Genomic DNA, 22,618 nt, shown 5'->3' on the forward strand with positions numbered 1-22,618 from the left:
TCCCACTCTTGGGCATATACCCAAAGGACTTAAAATAGCATATTCAGGTGATGCAGCCACATAGATGTTCATAGCATCTCCATTCACAATAGGTAATGTATGGAACCAACCTAGGTACCCTTCAACAGATGAATGGATAAAGAAAATGTGAGATAGATACACACACACACACACACACAGAGAATGGAATATTAATTAGCCATTAAGAAGAATGAAATTGGGCTGGGATTATGGCTCATTAGTAGAGTGCTTGCCTGGCATGTTCGAGGCACTGGATTTAATCCTCAGCACCACATAAAAACAAATAAACAAAACAAAGCTATTGTGTCCAACTATGACTTAAAAAATATGTTTAAAAAAAGAAGAAGAAGAATGAAATTATGTTATTTGCTAGTAAATGTTTGGAACTGGAGACTATATTGCTAAGTGAAATAATCCAATCCCAAAAAAACAAAGGTCAGATGTCCTATCTGATATGCAGATGCTACCACACAATAAGGGGAGGGGAGGGAAGAATGGAAGTTCATTGGATTAGACAAAGGGGAATGGGTGGGTAGGAATAGGAAAGACTGTAGAATGAATTGTACATAACTTTCCTATGTTTATGTATGAATGTACAACCACTGTAACTCCACATCATATTCAATCACAAGAATGGGATCCTAATTAGAATACGTTATACTCCATGTGTGTATGTCAAAATATGTCATGTATATCTAAAGTTTAAAAAAATTAATAATATGTAACATTTAGTTACAGCTTGAGTATTCCTTATTCAAAATTTTGGGACCAGAAGTGTTTCAGATTTTGGAATATTTGCATGTATGTAATAAGATCCTTGGGGGCAGGTCCCAAGTCTAAGTGTGATGCACTAACATTTCTTACACATTATATACATGAAGGTAATTTAAACAACATTTTTAGAATACCTACATTTTGATTGCATCTTGTCAAATGAGGGCAGATGTGGAATTTTCCACTGTGGCATTATTTCAGTGCTATGAAAATTTCACATTTTGGAGCATTTTTATTTTGAATTTTCAGATTAGAGCTCTTCAACCAGTAATTTGTTATTCTTTGTTGTGCTATAGTTTCCCTTTTTTTTTTTTTTTTTTTGCTATCAGGGATTGAATCCAGGGGTGCTCAACCACTGAACCACATCCCCCAGCCCTTTTTACTCATTTGTTGTTTTTTTTTTTTGTTTTTTTTTTTTTTTAAATTTATTTATTTATTTTAGTTCTCGGCAGACACAACATCTTTGTTGGTATGTTGGTATGTGGTGCTGAGGATCGAACCCGGGCCGCACGCATACCAGGCGAGCGCGCTACCGCTTGAGCCACATCCCCAGCCCCCTCATTTGTTTTTTGACAGGGTCTCACTAAGTTGCTTAGGGCCTCGCTTAATTGGTGAGGCTGGCTTTGAACTTGTGCTCCACTCGTGGCAGCCTCCCAAGGCACTAGGTTTATAGGAGTGTCCCACCACAACTGGCTCCCTTTCTTATTCCATACAGTCAGTAAAAATCTGCTTGCAGACACATACACACATGTGTGTGTGAAAATAAAATGGAAAGAGTAATTTTGTGCAATTTGTGCATTACTTTCTCAGAGCATCTTACAAATTATATTGGGCATGGTGGCTGATGCCTTTAATCCAAGTAATTTGGAAATCTAAATCCCAGTGATTTGGGAAGCCAAGACAGGAGACCACATGTTCAAGGCCAACCTCAGCAATTTAGTGAGGCCCTGTCTCAAAAAGTTAAATGGGTTGGGGATGTAGCTCAGTTGGTAGAGTGCTTGCTACACATGCACAAGGCCCTGTGTTCAATCCCCAGCACCACAAAATTTTTAAATATTAAAATGGGGATGTAGCTCAGTGGCAAAGCACCCCTGAGTCCAATCCTCACTATCAAAAAAAATTTTTTTAAATAATAATAAGTTAGTAAGTTTCTAATCATAAAATAGATTTTCTGATTTGGGAATGAAATTAACTTACAGTGTATTAGCACTATATAAAGAAACATAAAGCAAAGCTAGTTACAAAAAATTAGTGTGGTTGCAGGACAGCTTTTAGTTCTTTCTAAAAATAGAATCAGTCATAAACAAGGTTATTATTAACATTAAGTATTTATGTGGCTCTTTGCCTCCAGAGTGCTGTACTTTGTTTTATTAGCTTCAATTTTCTGTGTGGGGTTTCTGGAACTCAGACCCTAGAGACTAGTTCTTTTACATTCCTGATCTGTTTCTTTCTAAATAATAAGTTGTTTCAAAGAAATTGCTTTTATAAATCATAGCAGTATTATTGTTTTGATCATAGTCAGTATTTTTTATCCAAGAGACTTTGTTTTTTCATATTTGGGGTATTTAAAGCAAGAGGGAGGGAGAAAGAAATCTTAAGGCAAAGGATTGATTGTTACCAGCTGTCACTAACAGGAAAGCAGCAGACAATTAAAAGACTTATTTGACCTCATAAGTTTCCCATCCTCTTTTTTTTTTTTTTTTTTAAATATCTATTTTTTTTATTTGTAGTTGGACACAATACCTTTATTTATTTTTATGTGGTGCTGAGGATCGAACCCAGGGCCTCACACGCACTAGGTGAGCACTCTACCACTGAGCCATAATCCCAGCCCCAGTTTCCCATTCTCAAACTGTTTGGTCTTTCAAATGGAAAAGAAAACATTGAGAATTTTTTTCATTGTTTTTTTTTTTTTTTTTTCCCTACTAGGACACCTGTATTAAAGGTTAATTCCAAATGTACATGAAATAGAAGATTCTCTAATGATTAGACTTGTTCTATTTTTATTCAGTCTGTCTCATCTTTGCAGATGATTTTGACTATCATCTTCCTGTTTTATATTGCCTTTTGTTTTGGTGAGGATTATTGAAATTATAGTTAAAATACTTGATTTTTGACATTAATTTGGGTTTCTTCACATCAGTCATATCCTTGTGTTCTTTCACATTGTAAATTTGAAGATCATGAATTTAGCATGGTTTTTAAAAATATTTTTTAGTTGTAGGTAGACACAATACCTTTATTTTATTTACTTACTTTTATATGGTACTGAGGATTAAACCCAGTACCCTCACACATGCCGGGCAAGCACTCTACCACTGAGCCACAACCCCAGCTTAGCATGTTTTTTTTTTTTTTTTTTAAAAGAGAGAGAAAGAGAGAAATTTTTAATATTTATTTTTTAGTTTTCGGCGGACACAACATCTTTGTTTGTATGTGGTGCTGAGGATTGAACCCGGGCTGCACGCATGCCAGGCGAGCGCGCTACCGCTTGAACCACATCCCCAGCCCCCTAGCATGGTTTTTTAAAGACACAATAACTTAAGTCTACAATTTTTTGAATTTATGGCTTCTGTGAAGAAGAGTTATAAACAATAGAAAGGACACAATTTTCCATAAATCAAACTTTTTTTTTGTCTTGGACTGAAGTTTTTTTTTTCCCATAAGATTTTTGAAATTCAATTTCTAAAGTTCTTGTGGGCTATGAAATGTATCTAATCCATCAGGCAGATATTACATTATGTATGAGAGATGGAAAAGGTTACAGCAATGATAACCAAAAAGAACTAAATGTTTCTAAAGAGCTAAAAGCCTTTTCAGACTCACAGACTAGATATGGCATGCAGATGTTTTGTACAATTTTTGGTGGGTCAAAAAAATTTTGTTTCCCTCTTAGCTTCCTCAGAGAAAATTATTCTGAAATTAGAGACTTATTATAAAAAGTCATCTTGAAATAATTAATGTACTATCAAATGTAAGGGCTATGTAACATTTCAGTTTAATAGATATTATTTTACCACGTGGCTATACAACACTTATTCCATTTAAAATTAGTGAAATAAGTAGGGATTTAACCCAACATCAATAGCAACGTTTTATTTATTGCTATTTTTTTTCTAGGAGAATTATATGTATTTTACTCAAACCTCCTTAATCTACCATGTCCAGGTTTTGTTTTCATTTGTACCTAGCCCAGACTCTGACACATGGCAGGTATTTACTGAATGTTCTTTGAAGTATTTAGTTGGGCCAAATGTGCTGGGAATAATAAGCACACAAGGCAAGCGCCTTACCACTAAGCTAATTCCCAGCTGCAAATGCATTCTTAGTTTGTCCAATGTGGTTAGAGTGATCTCTTTTAAGCTATAAATACTACCTGTATTATATATGAGTCAATAGAGTCATCATCTCCTGTTTTTTTAGGGTCCTCATTCTTCATTTGAAACGATACAGCTTCAATGTGGCTCTCTCACTTAACAACAAGATTGGGCAGCAAGTCATCATTCCAAGATACCTGACCTTGTCATCTCATTGCACAGAAAATACAAAACCACCTTTTACTCTTGGTTGGAGTGCACATATGGCAATGTAAGTCCTTCAGGGACAACGTCTTTACTTTCTCTTTTGAAACGTACTTTAGTATCTAATCAAAAGAATGACTGAACACATGACTCCTACATAAAATCAGACTAAGGAGGAGATTTTAATTTTGCTTTATTTTGGAATTTTAGCATTTAATTGCCTGATTGAAGTAATTGAAGAAAATGCCTAAACAAAATTATTCCAAGTTTATTAGTTACCTTTCATAATGGGTACTTTTTTAGGGAATGTTTCTATTCTAAATCACTTGAAGACCATTTGATACATAGGGGAATTTAAATCAAATTTGGCTGGTCATAAGTGTCCCTGAACACTAAAATACTAATTTCTCAGTTCTTTTCCTGGATATTCTGTTTCAGTAACTCTGAGATTAGGCTTGGGATTCAGTATTTTTAATAAATGCTTTATCTTACTCTTTGGGACATGCAAATTTGAGAAACCATGTACTCAGCGTTAAACTGGAGCCCCCAAAATAGATGATGCCTTCATAAATGTAAATTGTCACCAATGTAAAGAACGTCAGTGGTTCCTAGAAATTTCTCAGTGAGAAAAGAAATCACCTTTAGGTTTTGCTTCATTAAAGCAATGCCAGGAAAACCTTAGGACTTCTCAGAATGTCATGTTCTTTTCTGAATACCTTTTTACTTTGAAGCCTTATACTGTAGTTCTTTTCTAGGTGGTAGAATCATAAAGGTCTAGAACTTAGAGATGAGAAGGATTTTTGAAATTTTATCCAAACACTTAATTTTGCAGAGGAGATCCAAGAAGATAAAGTGGTTTTCTAAGGTCCGTTTGTAACTGAAAAGGCTGTTTCTTGACTAGGGAATAGACATTTCAGAAAGTGAATGAACATTTGTTAATATGAATTGATGCAGTTATATAAAATATATTTCCCTTTGGATTCATAAGTTAATACAAGTTTACACTAAAGTCCCCAAGAGTCTACTAATAAAAGCAGGTGCCCAGATTGTCTTAGTAATTTTGGTTTTTCTTCTCTTTTGGCTTTAATTTGGAGTGGATGTATTTACTTGGTGCAAACTGCCCTCTGCTGGTAGAGCTATTATTCTTTCTGGCAGTAGTTGTGTATCATGCCATAAATGTTGATATTTATGATCACTGGCCTAAAATCAGGCTTTGGACAACTTCCTTCACTTATCTGTAGGCAAAATAATATTGTGGTTCTGAACATTAAGTGAGGTAATAAACCTTGAGTTCTTAGTACTGTACTTGACTCCTAATAATACTCAATGAGAGCTATTGTTATTTTATTGCTTAAAAGTAAAGAAATGAAACAAGGTAATTTTCCCTGCCTCTTTCGTATGCATTGTGTTTGACTTCATTTCAGAGCTGTTTATTTAGATTATTAGATCAGAGAGATGGAGCCTAGAGATGGTATTCCATTTATTCTCTTGGCCTCTGTTACTAATAATCTTTAAAAAAGCATTACAATTGTTTGCTTTTCAAGAGTATATATAAGAGATTGTAGTATAGAATAATTCATTTTATAAGTTAAATATATATCTTTAATAATATAATTATGTACATTATATATTTTCTAATTTTCTGATAGTTCTAGACCATTGAAAGCCTCTCAAATGGTGAATTCCTGCATCACCAGCCCTTCTACAACTTCAAAGTGAGTTACATTTCTTGTGTACCCAAAATTTGTATTTTTAAGGATTTGGCTTATCCTAATATCTGAGATTGCCCCCCATTGTTTCTCTTTTTGCATGTTAATTGCTCTGTATTACCATACTTCCAAAATTTTTCTAAATCTGGTTTAGCATATAGCTTAGGGTAAAGACTTTTTTTAACTTTAAAATAAATTTAAATGATTCTCTTAATGTTTTAAAACTTACCATTTGTTAATATTTAATATTTTCATCTTAAAAATTCTAAAAATTGTTAGTAAAGGATTTTAAGAATTGAAGAGATAAAATAAACCCTGTTGGTCTAAGGCCCCACTTCCTCAAAGATAGGCACGGGATTACAAATATCTTTTACCTGTTGCTAGCTAGCCTGGGACTTCTTGTTCTTGACACTGAGTAGGAAGAATTTTGAAAGGAGACAGGAGAATAAACATGCACTAGAATGCAGCTATTCTGCAAATGCTTTGTTTTTTGTTTAGGGCCAAAAATTTGTCCTAGGATGGAAGCAAATGCTTTCTTCTTTCTTTTTATTGAAATTATACTCCTCTAAGATTTTACTAGAACCACAGTTCCTGATTAAACAATTCCAATTGACATAGTTGGCATTGACTTTAAAATTTGTTTTTCTGAAAATTTGATGTCCCAAAGTACTTTTAGAAGAGAGACACATTTGTTGTTTAAGGGCTTTGGGGGGTGTTATATAACAATAAAATGACATTTGGGAACTGCTCTTTTCTTTTCCTCCCGTTAATTATTTTTCAGTGCAATTAAAACCAGATGACTAACATGACTAGAAATCTGAAATGGTACCGATATGAATACTCTTGCCCGTTTCTCAAGATACAAATGAGCATACCACTTGGCTGCTTAGAAAGTGAGCAAGTGATGCATTTAAAGGATGAATATTTTTCATTGCTACAGGCAAGCTGCCTTCTGTAAATATAGTAATTTTTAATGGAATGCACTCCTTATATACTAAAAGTGATGTACCAAATCACTATAGTTGCAAGAAACAGATGGTTTCGTTGGACATCATTGTACCTTGGCATGTCATCTGTTCTCCAGGGTCTGTTTGGTATGAAAATTTGAAAGATTCAACAAAGAATGCTTAGGCCCTTGAAGACCTGTCATGCCGATCAAACTTAAAAGAGGCTGAGTTACGAATCAGAATACCATTGGTTCCTCCATGATGTCCTGTATCACATTTGGCTCTGGGTAAAATAGTAATCAGGTGTCATCCTCATTCAGCAAAATATTTTATTTGGATGAACAAATTAAAAGTTCAGGTTTCCTTAGTGAGCATTAAATCAGAAATGAGAAATTAAGAAGCTGATTGGCTATTTGTACCTTAGGCTAATTGGCTATTTCTATGTTCTATGAAAAACACTTTTGAACACATGGTGTGAGGATGTTCAAGTGTTCAGGCTAGAGTGCAATGATATCCTGGCTGCTCTCAGCGACAGACTACATGTGGGTTTATCACTGACCACTTGCCTCTTTTCTTTGATCTACATTGCTATGCAATTCTTCTGGTTTCCATTGTGGCCTCTTATTTCTTGGTGCCATCATTCTGTAAGTTTATTTACAGTTTTCACATTTAGATTAATTGCATTTTCAAATGTTCATTTTACATTTCTTTAGTATAGCATATGAATTTATCTTAACCTCCATTAAAGAAAGTTTTTTGACTTTTATCACTTTTTCCTTTAGTTTATTTTCAGCTTACCTAGAAGACAATACAGTAACACCTTACTTATCTGGTATCATTGAAGAATGATTGGTATTCCACATAAATCAATTTTCATATAACTGAAGCTTTAAGCATTTACCTTTAAAATTTTTAGCTTTTTTTTTTTAATATTTTTTGAGAGAGAATTTTTTTAATATTTATTTTTTAGTTTTTCGGCGGACACATCTTTGTTTGTTTGTGGTGCTGAGGATCGAACCCGGGCCACACGCATGCCAGGCGAGCGCACTACCACTTGAGCCACATCCCCAGCCCCTAGCTTTTTTTGAATAAAATATTTTCTAAAATGTTACACTTTACTTATATTCTTAAATACACTGAAGATAATTTTTAATATATCTTAATGACTTAGAATCAGCATTATGAGTGTCAGTTATTACACTGTGTTTTCATGTTATACTGCCATCAGAGGCTCTTAATTATTATAAGACCCTTTACCTTTACACTAAATAGTTTTATAGTTTTGGGGTTTTTTTGTGGTTATTCTCTCTCATTTCTTGATGAACTTGGTTACAATATTTTACAAACCACTTCATGGAAAAGAAAGGGTCCCTGTATATGTGTGGGCTTTCAAACTACCTTCCTCAGAGCAATTTTTTTTTTTTTTTAGTTTGGAATTTCTCTGTTCTGGAAGGTAAAGATTGCCAGAAATCTGACCTACAGATAATTGGATAAGTGGAATGTTACTGTTATTTCAAAAGTGCATAGGTCAGAATTTAAAAGATAAAACATTAGTCCTCATGCACTTTGTTGTCAAAAACATTTCTTCATTGTTATGCCTGCATGAATTCAGTAGACTTCTTAACTATAAAAATAAAACTTCATTAGGAGTTGATCAAAACAGAAACAAGGCACAAAGTGATTGTCTTAGTGAATATAATAGTACAAGAATTATCCAGTTTTCAAAGCATGGCTCTTTAGGATTGGGTCAAAGGTAATGCTTAAATTTATACCTCTTTTGGTATCTTTTTTTCTCCTTTAAATAATTTTCCATAATGGAAACCCTTTTTTTTTAAATGTATACATCAAAAAGAATTTTAAAAAACAGATGTTTATCAGACTTTTTTTTTTTTTTTTTTTTTTAATTACAGGAAATTCACCTTCAAGTCCAAGAACTCCTTGGCTTTATGCCTTGATTCAGACAGCGAGGATGAACTAAAACGCTGTGTGGCCCTCAGCCAGAGACTTTGTGAAATGTCAGGCAGTGAACCACAGCAGGAAGACCTGGAAAAAGTAAGTAATTTTTCATTAGAACATCTCACAAAGATTTGTATAGCTCTCAATGTGAAAAAAAGTGCCTTCTATAAGTAGCATTAGCAAACTTAAGAAATACACAAAATAGATCTCAAACTTACTGTCTCTGTCCAGACTAATTTCTGTGGGGAGGGGGTGGAGTACCAGTAATTGAACTCAGGGACCCTTGACCACATCCCCAGCCCTATTTTGTATTTTATTTAGAGACAGGGTCTCACTGAGTTGCTTAGTGCCTCAGCCTCCCAAGCTGCTGGGATTAGAGGTGGGTACCACCATGCCTGGCCAGACTAGTTTTAAAGTGTATACATTCTCTAGCTCAAAAACCAATCTGATTTTAAGAAAGTGAAATTGTTGCAAGGCACAGTGCACATCTGTAATCTGAGTGACTTGAGAGGCTGAAGCACGAGGACCATAGTTCAAGGGCAGCCTCAGCACTTAGCAAGATCCTGTCTCATTAAAGAAAAAATAAAAATAAAAATGTAGCTCGCTCAGTGGTAGAGCACCCGTGTTCAATCCCCAGTACTGAACCCCCCCTCTAAAAAAAAAAAAAGCACTACATATACACACATACATGAACTAAAATGTTACAAACTACTTCCTCCTATTGACCTTCATGTCTACTTTTACATATTGGTTCTCAAATAGTTACTTCCTTTATTTTGGTAACAATTGTGTGTTAGGGAGCTATAGTAAACATTGTACTTCAACAGAGCAACTGAGTGATCACATTGATTAAAATATGAGTGTGAAGACCTGGCTACATCATTTTCCACCTTAACACTTAATAAAACTTCCTTTTTGGTAAAATAATAAAATTATAGTAGTTATGTGTTCTGAGTTGTTTTCCATCTTACTTTAAAACTAGAGGTAGGAGCCAAGTGTTGTGTCACACGCTTATAATTCCAGCTACTCGGGAATCTGAAGCAAGAGGATTGGAAGTTCAGGGCCAGCTTCTGCAACTTAGTGAGGCCCTAAGGACTTAGTGAGACCCTGTCTCAAAGCATTAAAAAAAAACAAGGGCTGGGGATGTGTTTCAGTAGTTAAGCGACCCTGGGTTCAATCCCCAGCGAAAGAAAGAAAGGAAGGAAGGAAGGGAGGGAGGGAGGAAGGAAAAATAACTAGAGGTAGGGCTGGGGATGTGGCTCAATGGAAGATTGCTTATCTATCATATGCAAGGATGTAGATTTAATCCCCATCACTTGGGGGCGGGGGGGAAGAGGGCTAAAGATGATTTGTGGTTGCTTACTTTGAATAAGAAATAAAAGTCAGAAATTCTCCTAAATAGAAAGAAGAAAATTATTCATTAGATAACTTCTTAATATTTACATAATCTTATTTAGTTTATATTTTTCTCAAATCAGCCAACATTTAAAATGAAATAATAGGTGTAATGAAAAGAATATTTCAATATAATCCATGTATAGATTGGCAAAATACCTAAAAAAAAAAAATTACAACATAGTAATTGTTATTGGGCAATTTATTTTGATTGATTTTTATCATTTTTTACTGATTATTGATTTTTAAATAACTCAAAGCATCCAAGAACTTTTTAAGAAATAAAGTTTCCTCTTTAAACTCTAAGATTGCTTTATTTATAGACATTCTGGTTTCCTCTGAAAGTAACTGTCTCTTTCAGGATTCAAAATTATGCAGAATAGAGCCTGATAAGTCTGAATTAGAAAACTCAGGATTTGACAGAATGAGTGAAGAAGAGCTCCTAGCAGCTGTCTTAGAGATCAGTAAGAGAGAAGCTTCACCTACGCTCAGTCATGAAGATGATGATAAACCAACCAGCAGCCCAGACACTGGCTTTGCAGAAGATGATATTCAAGAAATGCCTGAAAATCTGGACACTATAGAAACAGAGAAGCCCAAAACAGTCACAGATCCAGGTAGAGTTTTTGTTGTTGTTTTGTTTTCTTGTGATGCTGTGGATTGAACCCAGGGCCTCATGCATACTAGGCAAGCTCTGTACCACTGACGTACATCCCCAACCCAGCCAGTTAGGTTTAATGAAGATAAGTATTTTAAAGTATAAGTGTGTTTCAAAGCCTTATTGTGACAAATGGCTTCTAAATAATCCAAGCCTAGGATCTTGGAAATTAAAGGAATAGTTGAATATCACAGATTTTTATTTTCTACATTTGCATAGTCAAGAATGGCTTCCCACAAAGGCCATTTAACTTTAAATTATTTTATAATCAAAGAAAATAAGAATTTATGTATCCTTGGTTTAATTGGAAACAAGAAACTGATGGAAGTGTCGTTATGCATTCCTATTCTCTTGTTAAACTTTATAATGACTACCTACAGATATCATTGGTTTATATTAGTGCTTGATTATCTATCTACTCCAGTGGAGATAAACATAAGGTTATCAAAATCACTAATAAGTGGTTCACACTATAGCAACTTTGGGAACAACAGTCTTGTTTAATAAATACAGTTTATGTCTTTGTTCTCTATACTCTATTCTTGAATTGCCACATTCCTCAGTGAAATATAGGTCATTATTGTATTATTATCAATTCTCCTTTCATTTTCTGCTGGTCCCACCAATTACATAGCCAGCCCCACCCAGGGTGGCTTGATGGGCAGAAGGTCTACTTTGCAGTTCACTTCTCCTTTCACCTTCTTATTGTAACTGAAACCTGAAAAGATTTCTTTTTGCTTTTTTTTTTTTTTTTTTCATATTTGGAAAATATATTGAGCCAAAGATAAAAGTAGAGAGATGAGTATGATGAGCCTTCCTCCACTCCTTGTGTCCATCATCCAGTTTCAGTAATTATCCAAAAAAGCCAATTTTGTTTCATCTATATCTAAGTCACTTCTCTGTCCTATCCCCTGGATTATTTGAAATGAATCACAGATATTAATATCACTTCATGTAAGAATTTCCATATCTCTGAAGGTAGGAACTCTTGTTTTTGTTGTTGTTTTGGTTTAGTGTTGGGGGGTTTTTTTGTTTGTTTCTTTGTCCTAGTTACCCATTGCTGTCCTTTCATCCTACAAAAATCCATGTACTTTGAAGTACATGACATCAGATTTCCTTTTTAGGAAATTTTTTTTACGGAGGAAAAAATTTTATGGAGATTTTCCGTAGTTCTAGTTCTTTACCTTCCACTTATTCCCATTGACATCTTAGGCACTTCAGCATCTTCATGAATGATTCTTCAAACAAACTGTTTTCTCAATTCCTGATCTTAAATCCAAAGATCTTTTATCTCAGTTTCTAACTCACAGAAGTCATAGCCTGGACCGAGTGTTTCTCACAGTATAACCCTAACCCTAACCCTAACCCTAGACCATCATCAGTATCACCTGTGGACTTGGCTGGAACCATCTTTTGGCCCCTCCCCAGACCTAGAAACTGTGTGGGTGGGCTTGGCAGACTGTTTGGTTAAGCCCTCCAAGTGATTATCTTGGGCAGCAAAATTTGAGAATCACTCTTCTAGACTTTGTCATCATTGTTAACTATAGTCCCCTTGTGATCTTAATTTCAAATATCTTTTTCTAACCCTTCTTTCTTACCTAGTATCATATTCTGCTTACCTAGTATCATATTCTTGCTTTAACAACAAGACCTCCAGTCCATTACTCTTCCTTCTTTGCTATCACTATCTTCCTCTTATTCAGCCTATGTGCCGTATTTAAGTACTCTATCTCTTTCTCTTCTCTTCCCATTTCACAACTCATCTTGCTGCCTCTTTCCCATGCCTTCTCAAGCAGCTAAAGATTTCAGGCCCTATGATCTCTTCCTGAATTCTCTGTTTCTCATTTTATACATAGTAGGCTTGTGAATTAAGTGTATATTTTTCAAAGAAAATAGATGCAAATATATAAAAACTCTGCTTTCATTTTGATGTATGGGAGAATATCCCTGTTCTTTTTTTTTTTTTAAGAGAGAGAGAGAATTTTTTTAATATTTATTTTTTAGTTCTGGGCAGACACTTCATCTTTGTTTGTATGTGGTGCTGAGGATCGAACCCGGGCCGCACGCATGCCAGGCGAGCGCGCTACCGCTTGAGCCACATCCCCAGTCCCCTGTTCTTGATTAAAGCCAGTTCCTTCACTCATTGCAGGAATCTTATACCCTTGTGCTTTCCCAGTTCTCCTGCTGTCAAGTCTTCCCCTTCTTAAAAATTTTTTATGTGGTGCTGAATCGAACCCAGTGCCCCATGAATGCGAGGCGAACACTCTCCCTCTGAGCCACAATCCCAGTCCTCTTTTTTTTTTAATATTTATTTTTTAGTTGTAGTTGGACACAATACCTTTATTTTATTTATTTATTTGTTTGTTTGTTTATTTTGTGGTGCTGATAATGAACCCAGAACCTCGCACGTGTGAGGCAAGTGCTCTACCACTGAGCCGTAACCCCAGCTCCATGTTGTCCTTTTCTTTTACATTATCCTCATTGTGCCTAGTATCAGCCATTTTTAGAAAGGCCACTTGGTAGCCCTTCTGATACATTGAGCTCCATATAGACAACTATGGAGCAAGTGAGAGCCAAATACATGCTGGCTGATGACTCACTGAGGAAAAATAACTAAACATGGGCAAAGGAGTCCTCATAAGGAATACAAGAAGAGAAACACCCAAACACCTCTAACAAGTTCTCAGAGGTAAGAGCATGCCTGCTTAAAAAAATAAATAAATAAATAGAAAAAATAAATTTGAAGATATGGCAAAGGCAGGCAAGGCCTCATATTAAAAAAAAGAGAGAGAGAAAGAAAGAAAAAGAAAATCTTTGTCTCTCCTAAACCCCAGTGCACTTACAGACCTCCTTTGGCCTCTTTTCTTATTTTGTTCTGAGTATCACCCAAAATTCAAAGGAGAATGTCCCACCTTCCCCCCCCCCCTTTTTTTTGTGGTGCTGGGGATTAAACCCAGGGCTCTGTGCATGCAAGGTAAGCACTCTACCAACTAAGCTGTATCCCCAGCCCTCCATTTTTAACATTGCAAAGCAATTGGGAGAGATATGGAACAACACTGCTACAAATGACCAGCAGCATTATGAACAGAAGGCTAGTCATCTGAAGAAAAATACAAAAAGGATATTGCTGCACACCAAGGTAGAGGAAAACCTAATAATGACAAAATGGGAATTGCCATACCTGAAAAAAAAAGCAAGAAAAAGAAGGAAGATGAAGATGATGATAATTAAGTTTATAAAAGCATTTAACCTCCTGAATACAGTTCACTCTTTTTAAAGAAAAAAAAAATTGAAATGTAAATCTGAAATTTGCCCATTACAGCAAAATTTCTTGAGTTTTTTCATTCTGTTTTCTTAACACCACCCTCTCCAAGTAGACTTTTGTTCCCATGACTCTGTCCTTAACATTAAAACATTATGAGTTTTTTTCCCTCTGAGTTTCTATGATACCTCACTACTTAAGTATTTATTTTCTTTCTAATAAACTAGCCACTTTCCATTTTATTTATTTTTTATATTTTTAGTTTTTAAGTTTCTTTGCCTCATCAGAGCTCTAACTGTTGAGGTATTCCCAGAACACATGCTCAGGTTCAACTTAAGCCTTGCCTTAAGTAATATCATATAGCCCCACAGCCTCACATACTGACAAAAGGTCAAATTCTTACCTTTAACATAGATCTCTGTCTTAAGCTTTAAGCTTTTATATTGAAGTACCTATTTCAAATCTCCATTGGACTATCTAATACTGATTCTACTTTTCCTGCCCAATTATGTCTTTCCCATGTCAGCAAATGGTACACCATTTGTCCAGTTTTTCGGGCCGAAAAATGTGTTTCCTGTTTTTTACTTCATACCTTGTATTCAGTCCATCAATAAATCCAGTCAACTGGTCCTCCATCATAGGTTCTGAATTCAACCATCTATAACATTTTTATGGCAAGAACTTTAGCCTTATATCTCTGACCTGGACCAGTAACTGATTCCTAAATAATGTCTCTTCTACTCTTATCTCCCTATGGATTTTTTAATAAACAAAACCACCATGGGCTGGGGATGTGGCTCAAGCGGTAGCGCGCTCACCTGGCATGTGCGGGGCACTGGGTTCAATCCTCAGCACCCATAAAAATAAAATAAAGATGTTGTGTCCACCGAAAACTAAAAAATAAATATTTAAAAAAAAAAAAACACCAAAAAAATCTTTCTAACGCATATGTCAGTCTCATACTTAAAACTCATTGTGACTTCTCAGTACACTTAGTATAGAAATCCAAGCTGCTGCTTATGGCCTATCTTCATTCAACCCATTTTCAGTCTGCTGCTTTGGCCATGCTGGCCTTCTCTGTGTCCCTCAAATTGTCATCTCAGAGCCCTGGCAATTAGACTTCTTGAAGGCAAGGACCATCTTGCTTTTTTATATCCTCAGCTTGTAACAATGCCTAGCTACATAGTGGATTCTCAATGAATATTTGTGATGCAATAGATTGGCCATGTGGTGAGTCACCTGAAGAGGGACAGAAGACTAGCTGAGTAAGGTTTCATTATCTCCAGACATGAGCCAGAGGGAATATTGTGTGCAAAGTCTTAAGAGAAATGCTGGGCAAGTTAGTGGGCCTAAAAAAAAGTTCAGAATGATCTTCTCCCTATAGTGATAAAGGGGAGAAGCAGAAAGTGAGACTAGAAAGCCAAGCAGTTAAGGAGTTTGGAGTTTCATTTCAAAAGCATTAGGGAGTTAGTGCATATTTTAAGCAAACAAGTGTTTGATAAAGATTGATGTTTTCAAAAAATATTATTCTGGCCATACATAGGATAGCACATAAATTAGGAATAACCAGAGTAATCCTGTGAGACCTGTTAGGAAGTTACTTGCAAAAATCCAAATAAATAGTTAATGATGCTCTAAGCCAAGATTTGTGTTTAGGAAGAAAAATTGATGGATCCAAGAAATAGGAAATAATGATTTATCTGAGGTGAGTAGTAAATGAGGGAGATGTAAAAAAATGACCCTCAGGTTTCTGTCTTTACAGAAGAAAAAAAAAACAACTGTGGACAGTTTAATTCAGGATTGTATGAGGTACATTGGTATACTGCTGAAAATTATTGGTTAATTAAAAAACAAGTTTGATCTGATTCACTGAAATATACAACATAAGAAAAGGAACAGATTTTAGTTGCAATAAAGAAGAGGCAAGTGATATATTCAGTTTAAGACTGTTGAGTTTTTACAGATGGATCCCTTTTTATACATTGTATAAGTTTCTTTCTTTCTTTCTTTTCTTTTAAACCTTCCTGGAATTGAGTCTTTTATTTCTTTTTTTTTTTACAAATATCTTTTATTCATTTATTTATATTGGTGCTAAGAATTGAACCCAGTGCCTCACATATGCTAGGCAAGCACTCTAACACTGAGCCACAACCCCAGCCCTACACTGTATAATTTTTTTCTTTTTTTAATAAAGAATACTCACTGAAGCATGCTTTTAAATTTTTTTAATTTTTATTAGTTGTTGATGGACCTTTATTTTATTTATTTATATGCGGTGCTGAGAATTGTACCCAGTGCCTCACACGTGTTAGGTAAGTGCTCTACCACTGAGCCACAACCCCAACCCCTGCATAAGCTTCTTAAAGATGAATTATTACTAAGTATCCATATTTATCCCTGTAGTAGTTTCTGTACCTGTCTGATAATCTTGTGCTACAGACAAATATATATTGAATTTTGCATCTCAAAGGAAACTTTATCTCTTTTCATATATATCATTCGTATAATTCAGGATTGTCTGAGGTACATTGGTATATTGCTGAAAATTATTGGTTAATTAAAAAACAAGTTTGGATATAAAAGTAATTATGCTCCTTTTATACTCTATTATAGTAATCTCAACCCTCAGATCTTTCTTCTGCTGAAATATAATTTGTGTGCCTCAATTTAAAATTTCCAGAAGAGATCTGATTAGTTGAGTCAAATACCCATTCCCAATCTAGTAAGCAAAGGCCATAGGGACAGACCAGACCTTCTAGGCTTTGGAGCTTCAGGCCATTGGAAAGCCTCTTCCTTCAACAATAGAAGGAAGGAAGAAATGGTTTCCAGTATAGTTATTTTTTAATTTTACTTATTTATTTTTTAAGACACAGTTGGAGGGGCTGGGGATGTGGCTCAAGCGGTAACGCGCTCACCTGGCATGCGCGGGGCGCTGGGTTCGATCCTCAGCACCACATAAAATAAAATAAGGATGTTGTGTCCATCGAAAACTGAAAAATAAATATTAAAAAATTCTCTCTCTCTCTCTGTCTCTCTTTAAAAAAAAAAAAAAGAAAGAAACAGTTGGAGCATGCCTGTAATCCCAGCAGCTTGGGAGACTAAGGCAAGAGGATTGTGAGTTCAAAGCCAACCTCAGCAAAAGTGAGGTGCTAAGCAACTCAGTGAGACCCTGTCTCTAAATAAAATACAAAATAAAGCTGGGGATGTGGCTCAGTGGTTGAGTGCCCCCGAGTTCAATCCCTGGTACCCAAAAAGAAAAAAAAAAACAGAAACAATTGGAGCAGGCGTGGTGGCACATACCTGTTATCCTATCAACTCTAGAAGCTGAGGCAGGAGGAACACAAGTTTTGAGGTCAGCCTCAGCAACTTAATGAGGCCCTCAGCAATTTAGCAAGACCCTGTCACAAAATAAAAAGAGCTGGGGATGTGGCTCAGTATATAAAGATAATTCTTATTGACCAAGTAAGAATTGCATTAATTCTGAGGATGAGAAACTTTTATTTTGTTAAGTGCCCCTGGGTTCAATCCCTAATGCCAAAAAGGATAAAAGGAACATTTGGGGCATAAATTCTGAATTTCTTTTCCTCAAGTGAATATTCAGCATTCATTTTAATGATAAATGTTCACTTACTCAGCTATTTAGTACAATTAAAAATAACTAGTTGTGATTTCTAAAATCAAGGTGCTGTAAGCTTCAGAGTTATCTCTGCAGTAGAAAAGTATTAAAATGCAGTATTGGGGTAGGTGAAGAGCATATACTAACTAATAAATAGTCACATAGAATGACTGTACAGCTGGGCACCATGACACCTTGTAATCCCAGTGACTGGGGAGGCTGAGGCTGAAGGTTCAAAAGTTTAAGGCCAGCCTTGGCAATTTAGTGAGACCCTCAAAAAATAAAAGAAGGGCTAGGGCTGAAGGTTGTGATACAGTGTCCTGGGTTCAATCCCCAGGACCATAAATAAATAGGGTTGGCATGTAGCTCAGTAGTAAAGCCTCCTGGGGTTTAATCTCAAGTGCCACTAAATAAATTAATAAAATGTGTAAAGATAATTCTTATTGACCAAGTAAGAATTGCATTAATTCTGAGGATGAGAAACTTTTATTTTGTAAGTGTTTGAGACACACACACACAAATAGATATATATATCTTAAGACTCTTCTTTCCCACTCTTATCTCTATTAAAAATTGTAAAGAAAAAAAGACTTGTTTAATTTTCTTCTTCTTGGCGCTGAGAATTAAAGCCCAGGGCTTTATATGTACATTTGCTCTACCACTGAGCAACTCTCCCATCCCCTGCTTGATTATTAACGTGAAAACACATTCAGTTGACCTACAGTGTAATAAATGGGAACATCTCAATAATAGTTTAATTGGTTTAGCCTAATGCTCCTCCCTACCCCCCAGTACTAGGGATAAAGCCCAGGGTCTTGTACATTAGTAGGCAAATGTGCCATCACTGAGCCACACCCCCAGCCCTTAGCCTAATTCTTATTTCACTTGCTCTAAACAATATTTTTAGTACTTGGTCATATGACACTGTTACCTATGAATATGGATATTTGTTTTTCCCTATCCCTAGCCATAGTGTGCTTCTGATGATCAGTTAAGTTTCATAACCGTTGCTATAAATCAGTGGTTCTTAGGCACTTTTGCCTCTAGGGAACATTTGACAGATGTCTTTCATTTTTGGTTGTCAAAGCTGGAGAGGGTGACTACTACTGGCATCTAGTAGTCAGATAGAAGGGATGCTGCTAAAATTCTGCAGTGCACAAGATAGACTCTTCCCTTCCCCCAAAACACCCATCCACCCAAATTGTCAGTAGTCCTGAGGTTAAGAGTCCCTGATGTGGTAGTACACACCTGTAATCCCAGCAGCTAGGGAGGCTGAGGCAGTAGGGTTGTGAGTTCAAAGACAGCCTCAGCAATTTAGCCAAGACTTGAGTAAATCAGTAAGATCCTGTTTCTAAATAAGATATAAAAAAAGGGCTGGGAATGTGACTCAGTGGTTAAGCACCCCCGGGTTCAATCCCCAGTACAAAAAAAAAAAAAGAAAAGAAAGAAAGAAAATGAAAAAAAAGAAACCCTGGTGTAGTGAGATGGAATTGTGTGTCCAAACAAGTTGTAAATGACTGGTAGGGTATATTACTCTCTGAACAGTAGATGTCACTCTAGTGTAGAAATTTCTATTTTCTTTCTTTCTTTTTTTTAATATTTTTTAAGTTGTTGATGGACCTTTATTTGATTCATTTATTTATATTGGTGCTAAGAATTGAACCCAGAGCCTCACACGTGCTAGGCAAGCTCTCTACCACTGAGCCACAACCTCAGCCCTAGAAATTTCTATTTTCTAAAGAGAATTTTCCAGAGTAATATTATGTTTTGCTTCTTCAGATCCTGCCAGTTTTCCTGAGATCACAAAAGACTGTGATGAGAATAAAGAAAACAAAACTCCAGAAGGATCTCAGGGAGAGGTTGATTGGCTTCAGCAGTACGATATGGAGCGTGAAAAGGAAGAACAAGAGCTTCAGCAAGCATTAGCTCAGAGTCTTCAAGAGCAAGTAAGAGATTTTCTGTTGCTACTTTCTCTACACCTATATTTCCCAAGAAATGGAATAATAATAATAAAAATAACTAACATGCGTCAATTAATTACTGTCTCAGGCATTATTCCAGGTAATTTATGTACATTGTTATTGGTCCATCAGAAAAAAACAAACAATCTGTCTTACAGAATCTGTATTGTTCCTACTGAAACACAGCATGGAATTAACATTAAACTTAAATAAAACAAACTTAAATTAAAAATGCTCCCCCCAACGCCCCCCCCCAAAAAAAAAAAAAACAGAAAAATCCAAATCTAATTTGGGGCTTGCTTTGGGTTTGAAACATATGTGTTAGTAGACTTTCCTATTTTGAAAATCCAGTTGCAACAGAATGTACTGTCAGTTATGTTCCATGCTATAGTTCATTTTCATGCTTAAAGCAAAATGGGATGTTAGAGATTATTCCCACTCCAACCTTATTTTTCAAGCTGGGGAAATAGCAAGTATACTACCATGATTTTATCATTAATATGTTAAGACAGTTCATTTGTTCTGGTTATTTTCTCACGATATGAATCTTTTCCAATGATTTTTCCCCCTTTTTCTCTCCCCAGGACCTTACACTTGCTTGCTAGGCAAGCACTCTACCACTGAGCTACATTCCCAACCATTTCTGTCTTGTTTTTTGAGAAACGGTCTCCCTAAATTGCCTCAAACTTGCAATTCTCCCACCTCAGCCTCCCAAGTAGCCAAGATTACAAGCATGTGTCACCACACCCAGCATTCTATGAATTATCTGAACATAAAATTCTCAGAAATAGTATCTGAAATATAACTTTCAGGCTTTGGTAATAGAACATTTATCTGTTCTTTGCTTTTTGTAGTAATCTGTTTTTCCATTTTTGTTGTTTATTTTTGTTTTTGTGGTGCTAGGGATCTAAGCCAGGGCCCTTGTATGCTAGGCAAATACTTTGCCACTAAACTACATCTCCAGCCCCTTAGAAACATTACTTTCTATTGTAAAACATCAAAAATGTGGAAAGAAGAAGGAAAAAAAATAGAAAGACCTTGCCAAGGTGTATTCTTTCTTTCATATGTATGTGTGTGTGTGTGTGTGTGTGTATACACACATACATACACATATATACATACACATATACATACACACTTTTAGTTGTAAATAGACACAATACCTTTATTTATTTATCTTTGTGTGGTTCCAAGGATCAAATTCAGTGCCTCACATGCATGCGCTCTACCACTGAGCCATAACTCCAGCCCCACAAAGGCCTAATTTCTTAGAGTTCTTCATAAAGGAAAACATAAGTACTCCTTATTTTCTTTTTTCCTGTCAACTGACCCAGTTAAGAACAGCCTATTTTTCTCAGATATAAGAATAGGATTATAAGATGAAGTGTCTAGTTTGGTATATCTGTGTCTTCTGTTAATTCTGTTTTTACCTGTTTGTTTCAGAATGGACTTATTCTGGAAAAATTAAGAAATATATAAAATTTTATGAGCATAAACTCAAATACATTATATATCTATTTTTTAGTCGTGCTGCCCTTTTTGTGTGTGTGTGTGTGTGTGTGTGTGTGTGTGTGTGTGTGTGTTTTACCAGGGATCAAACCCAGACATTTGTCAGGAGATATTAGACATACCATTTTTCATTATTCATTTACTGATTTTTGCAATACTGGGGATGAAACCCAGGGCTTTGCCCTGTCTGCTGTTAAGTTACATCCTCAACCTTTGAGAACCTCAGATATATCAGAAAAATAACATGGCCTGGTACAGTGTCACATGCCTGTAATCCCAGAGACTCAGGAGGCTGAGGCGGGAGGATCACAAGTTCAAAGCCAGCCTCAGCAAAAGTGAGGTGCTAAGCAACTCAGTGAGACCCTGTCTCTAAATCAGAAACAAAATAGGGCTGGGGATGTGGCTCAGTGGTCAAGTGCCCCTGAGTTCAATCCCCAATACCAAAAAAAGAATAAAAATAGAAATTATACATAATATCTGTGGAAATATTGTTCATTTTGCTGTCACAAACAGGGTTAGTGGTGTGCTAGTGGTGGATCATCATTAGCTCATATGAGCCAATTGTCCCCTTCTTCCCAACTCTGCATTCAGTGTCATGTGAGTAACTTAAAATTGGCTGTAGTGGGAGTATTTATACCATGGAAATTGGTAGATGCTGTAAATCTGGGGAAAGAAAAGACAGCTGTTTGCTAAGTATCTACTATATGCTAGGCATTTTATACATTAAGAAGAAAGAAAAGTACGTCATAATGTCACACTGAATTTTTTTTTTTTTTAATTGGCAAGCCAGATGGCACCGACAGAGGAAATATCATTTAAGCCTTTTTAACTCCCAAAGTTGTGTCTTAAGAGAGAACAGTGTTAGAAAAAGTAAAGAATGTTTTTTCACATCCTCAAAACATTTCAGGTATCCATGAGGTTACTGAAAGCATTATTAGAAAATACTTCCAGAGAAATTTATCCTCATTAAATGTATCTAATAAATACCTCTTTAAATACATTAGTTTTTATTTTTGTCCCTTTAGGAGGCTTGGGAACAGAAAGAAGATGATGACCTCAAAAGAGCTACAGAATTAAGTCTTCAAGGTGTGGAGATCATTTTAATTACATTCTTCTAAATGGTAAAATGTATTACACACAGAGTAACATATAAAATGCATTAAGGTTAACAGATTTGAGCCTCTCCAGGTACAGAAGTAGAGCCTTCAAAGTTACCTACCTATCTCTTTCTTTCCTCCCTCTCAGGAAATAACTATTTTAACACTTGTATTTAGCTTACTTTTTGAAAA

General features: G+C 35.7%; 1 protein-coding gene across 3 annotated transcripts in view; it reads left to right on the forward strand.

The window, feature by feature from the left end:
• The window catches only part of Usp37 (ubiquitin specific peptidase 37), an 83,784-nt gene that overhangs the window by 48,478 nt on the left and 12,688 nt on the right, over positions 1 to 22,618 (forward strand). For 2 of the 3 annotated variants that reach the window (XM_071619616.1, XM_027941847.2), the window contains 6 exons: positions 4,219 to 4,383; positions 5,966 to 6,031; positions 8,883 to 9,024; positions 10,685 to 10,940; positions 19,639 to 19,805; positions 22,355 to 22,415. In XM_071619616.1, coding sequence (XP_071475717.1) covers positions 4,219 to 4,383; positions 5,966 to 6,031; positions 8,883 to 9,024; positions 10,685 to 10,940; positions 19,639 to 19,805; positions 22,355 to 22,415 — 857 coding nt within the window. The remainder of the gene's footprint in view (positions 1 to 4,218; positions 4,384 to 5,965; positions 6,032 to 8,882; positions 9,025 to 10,684; positions 10,941 to 19,638; positions 19,806 to 22,354; positions 22,416 to 22,618) is intronic. The other variant, XM_071619617.1, reaches the window with a different exon arrangement.

Source organism: Marmota flaviventris, chromosome 11 (genome assembly GCF_047511675.1).
Source record: "Marmota flaviventris isolate mMarFla1 chromosome 11, mMarFla1.hap1, whole genome shotgun sequence".
Taxonomy (NCBI): Eukaryota; Metazoa; Chordata; class Mammalia; order Rodentia; family Sciuridae; genus Marmota; species Marmota flaviventris.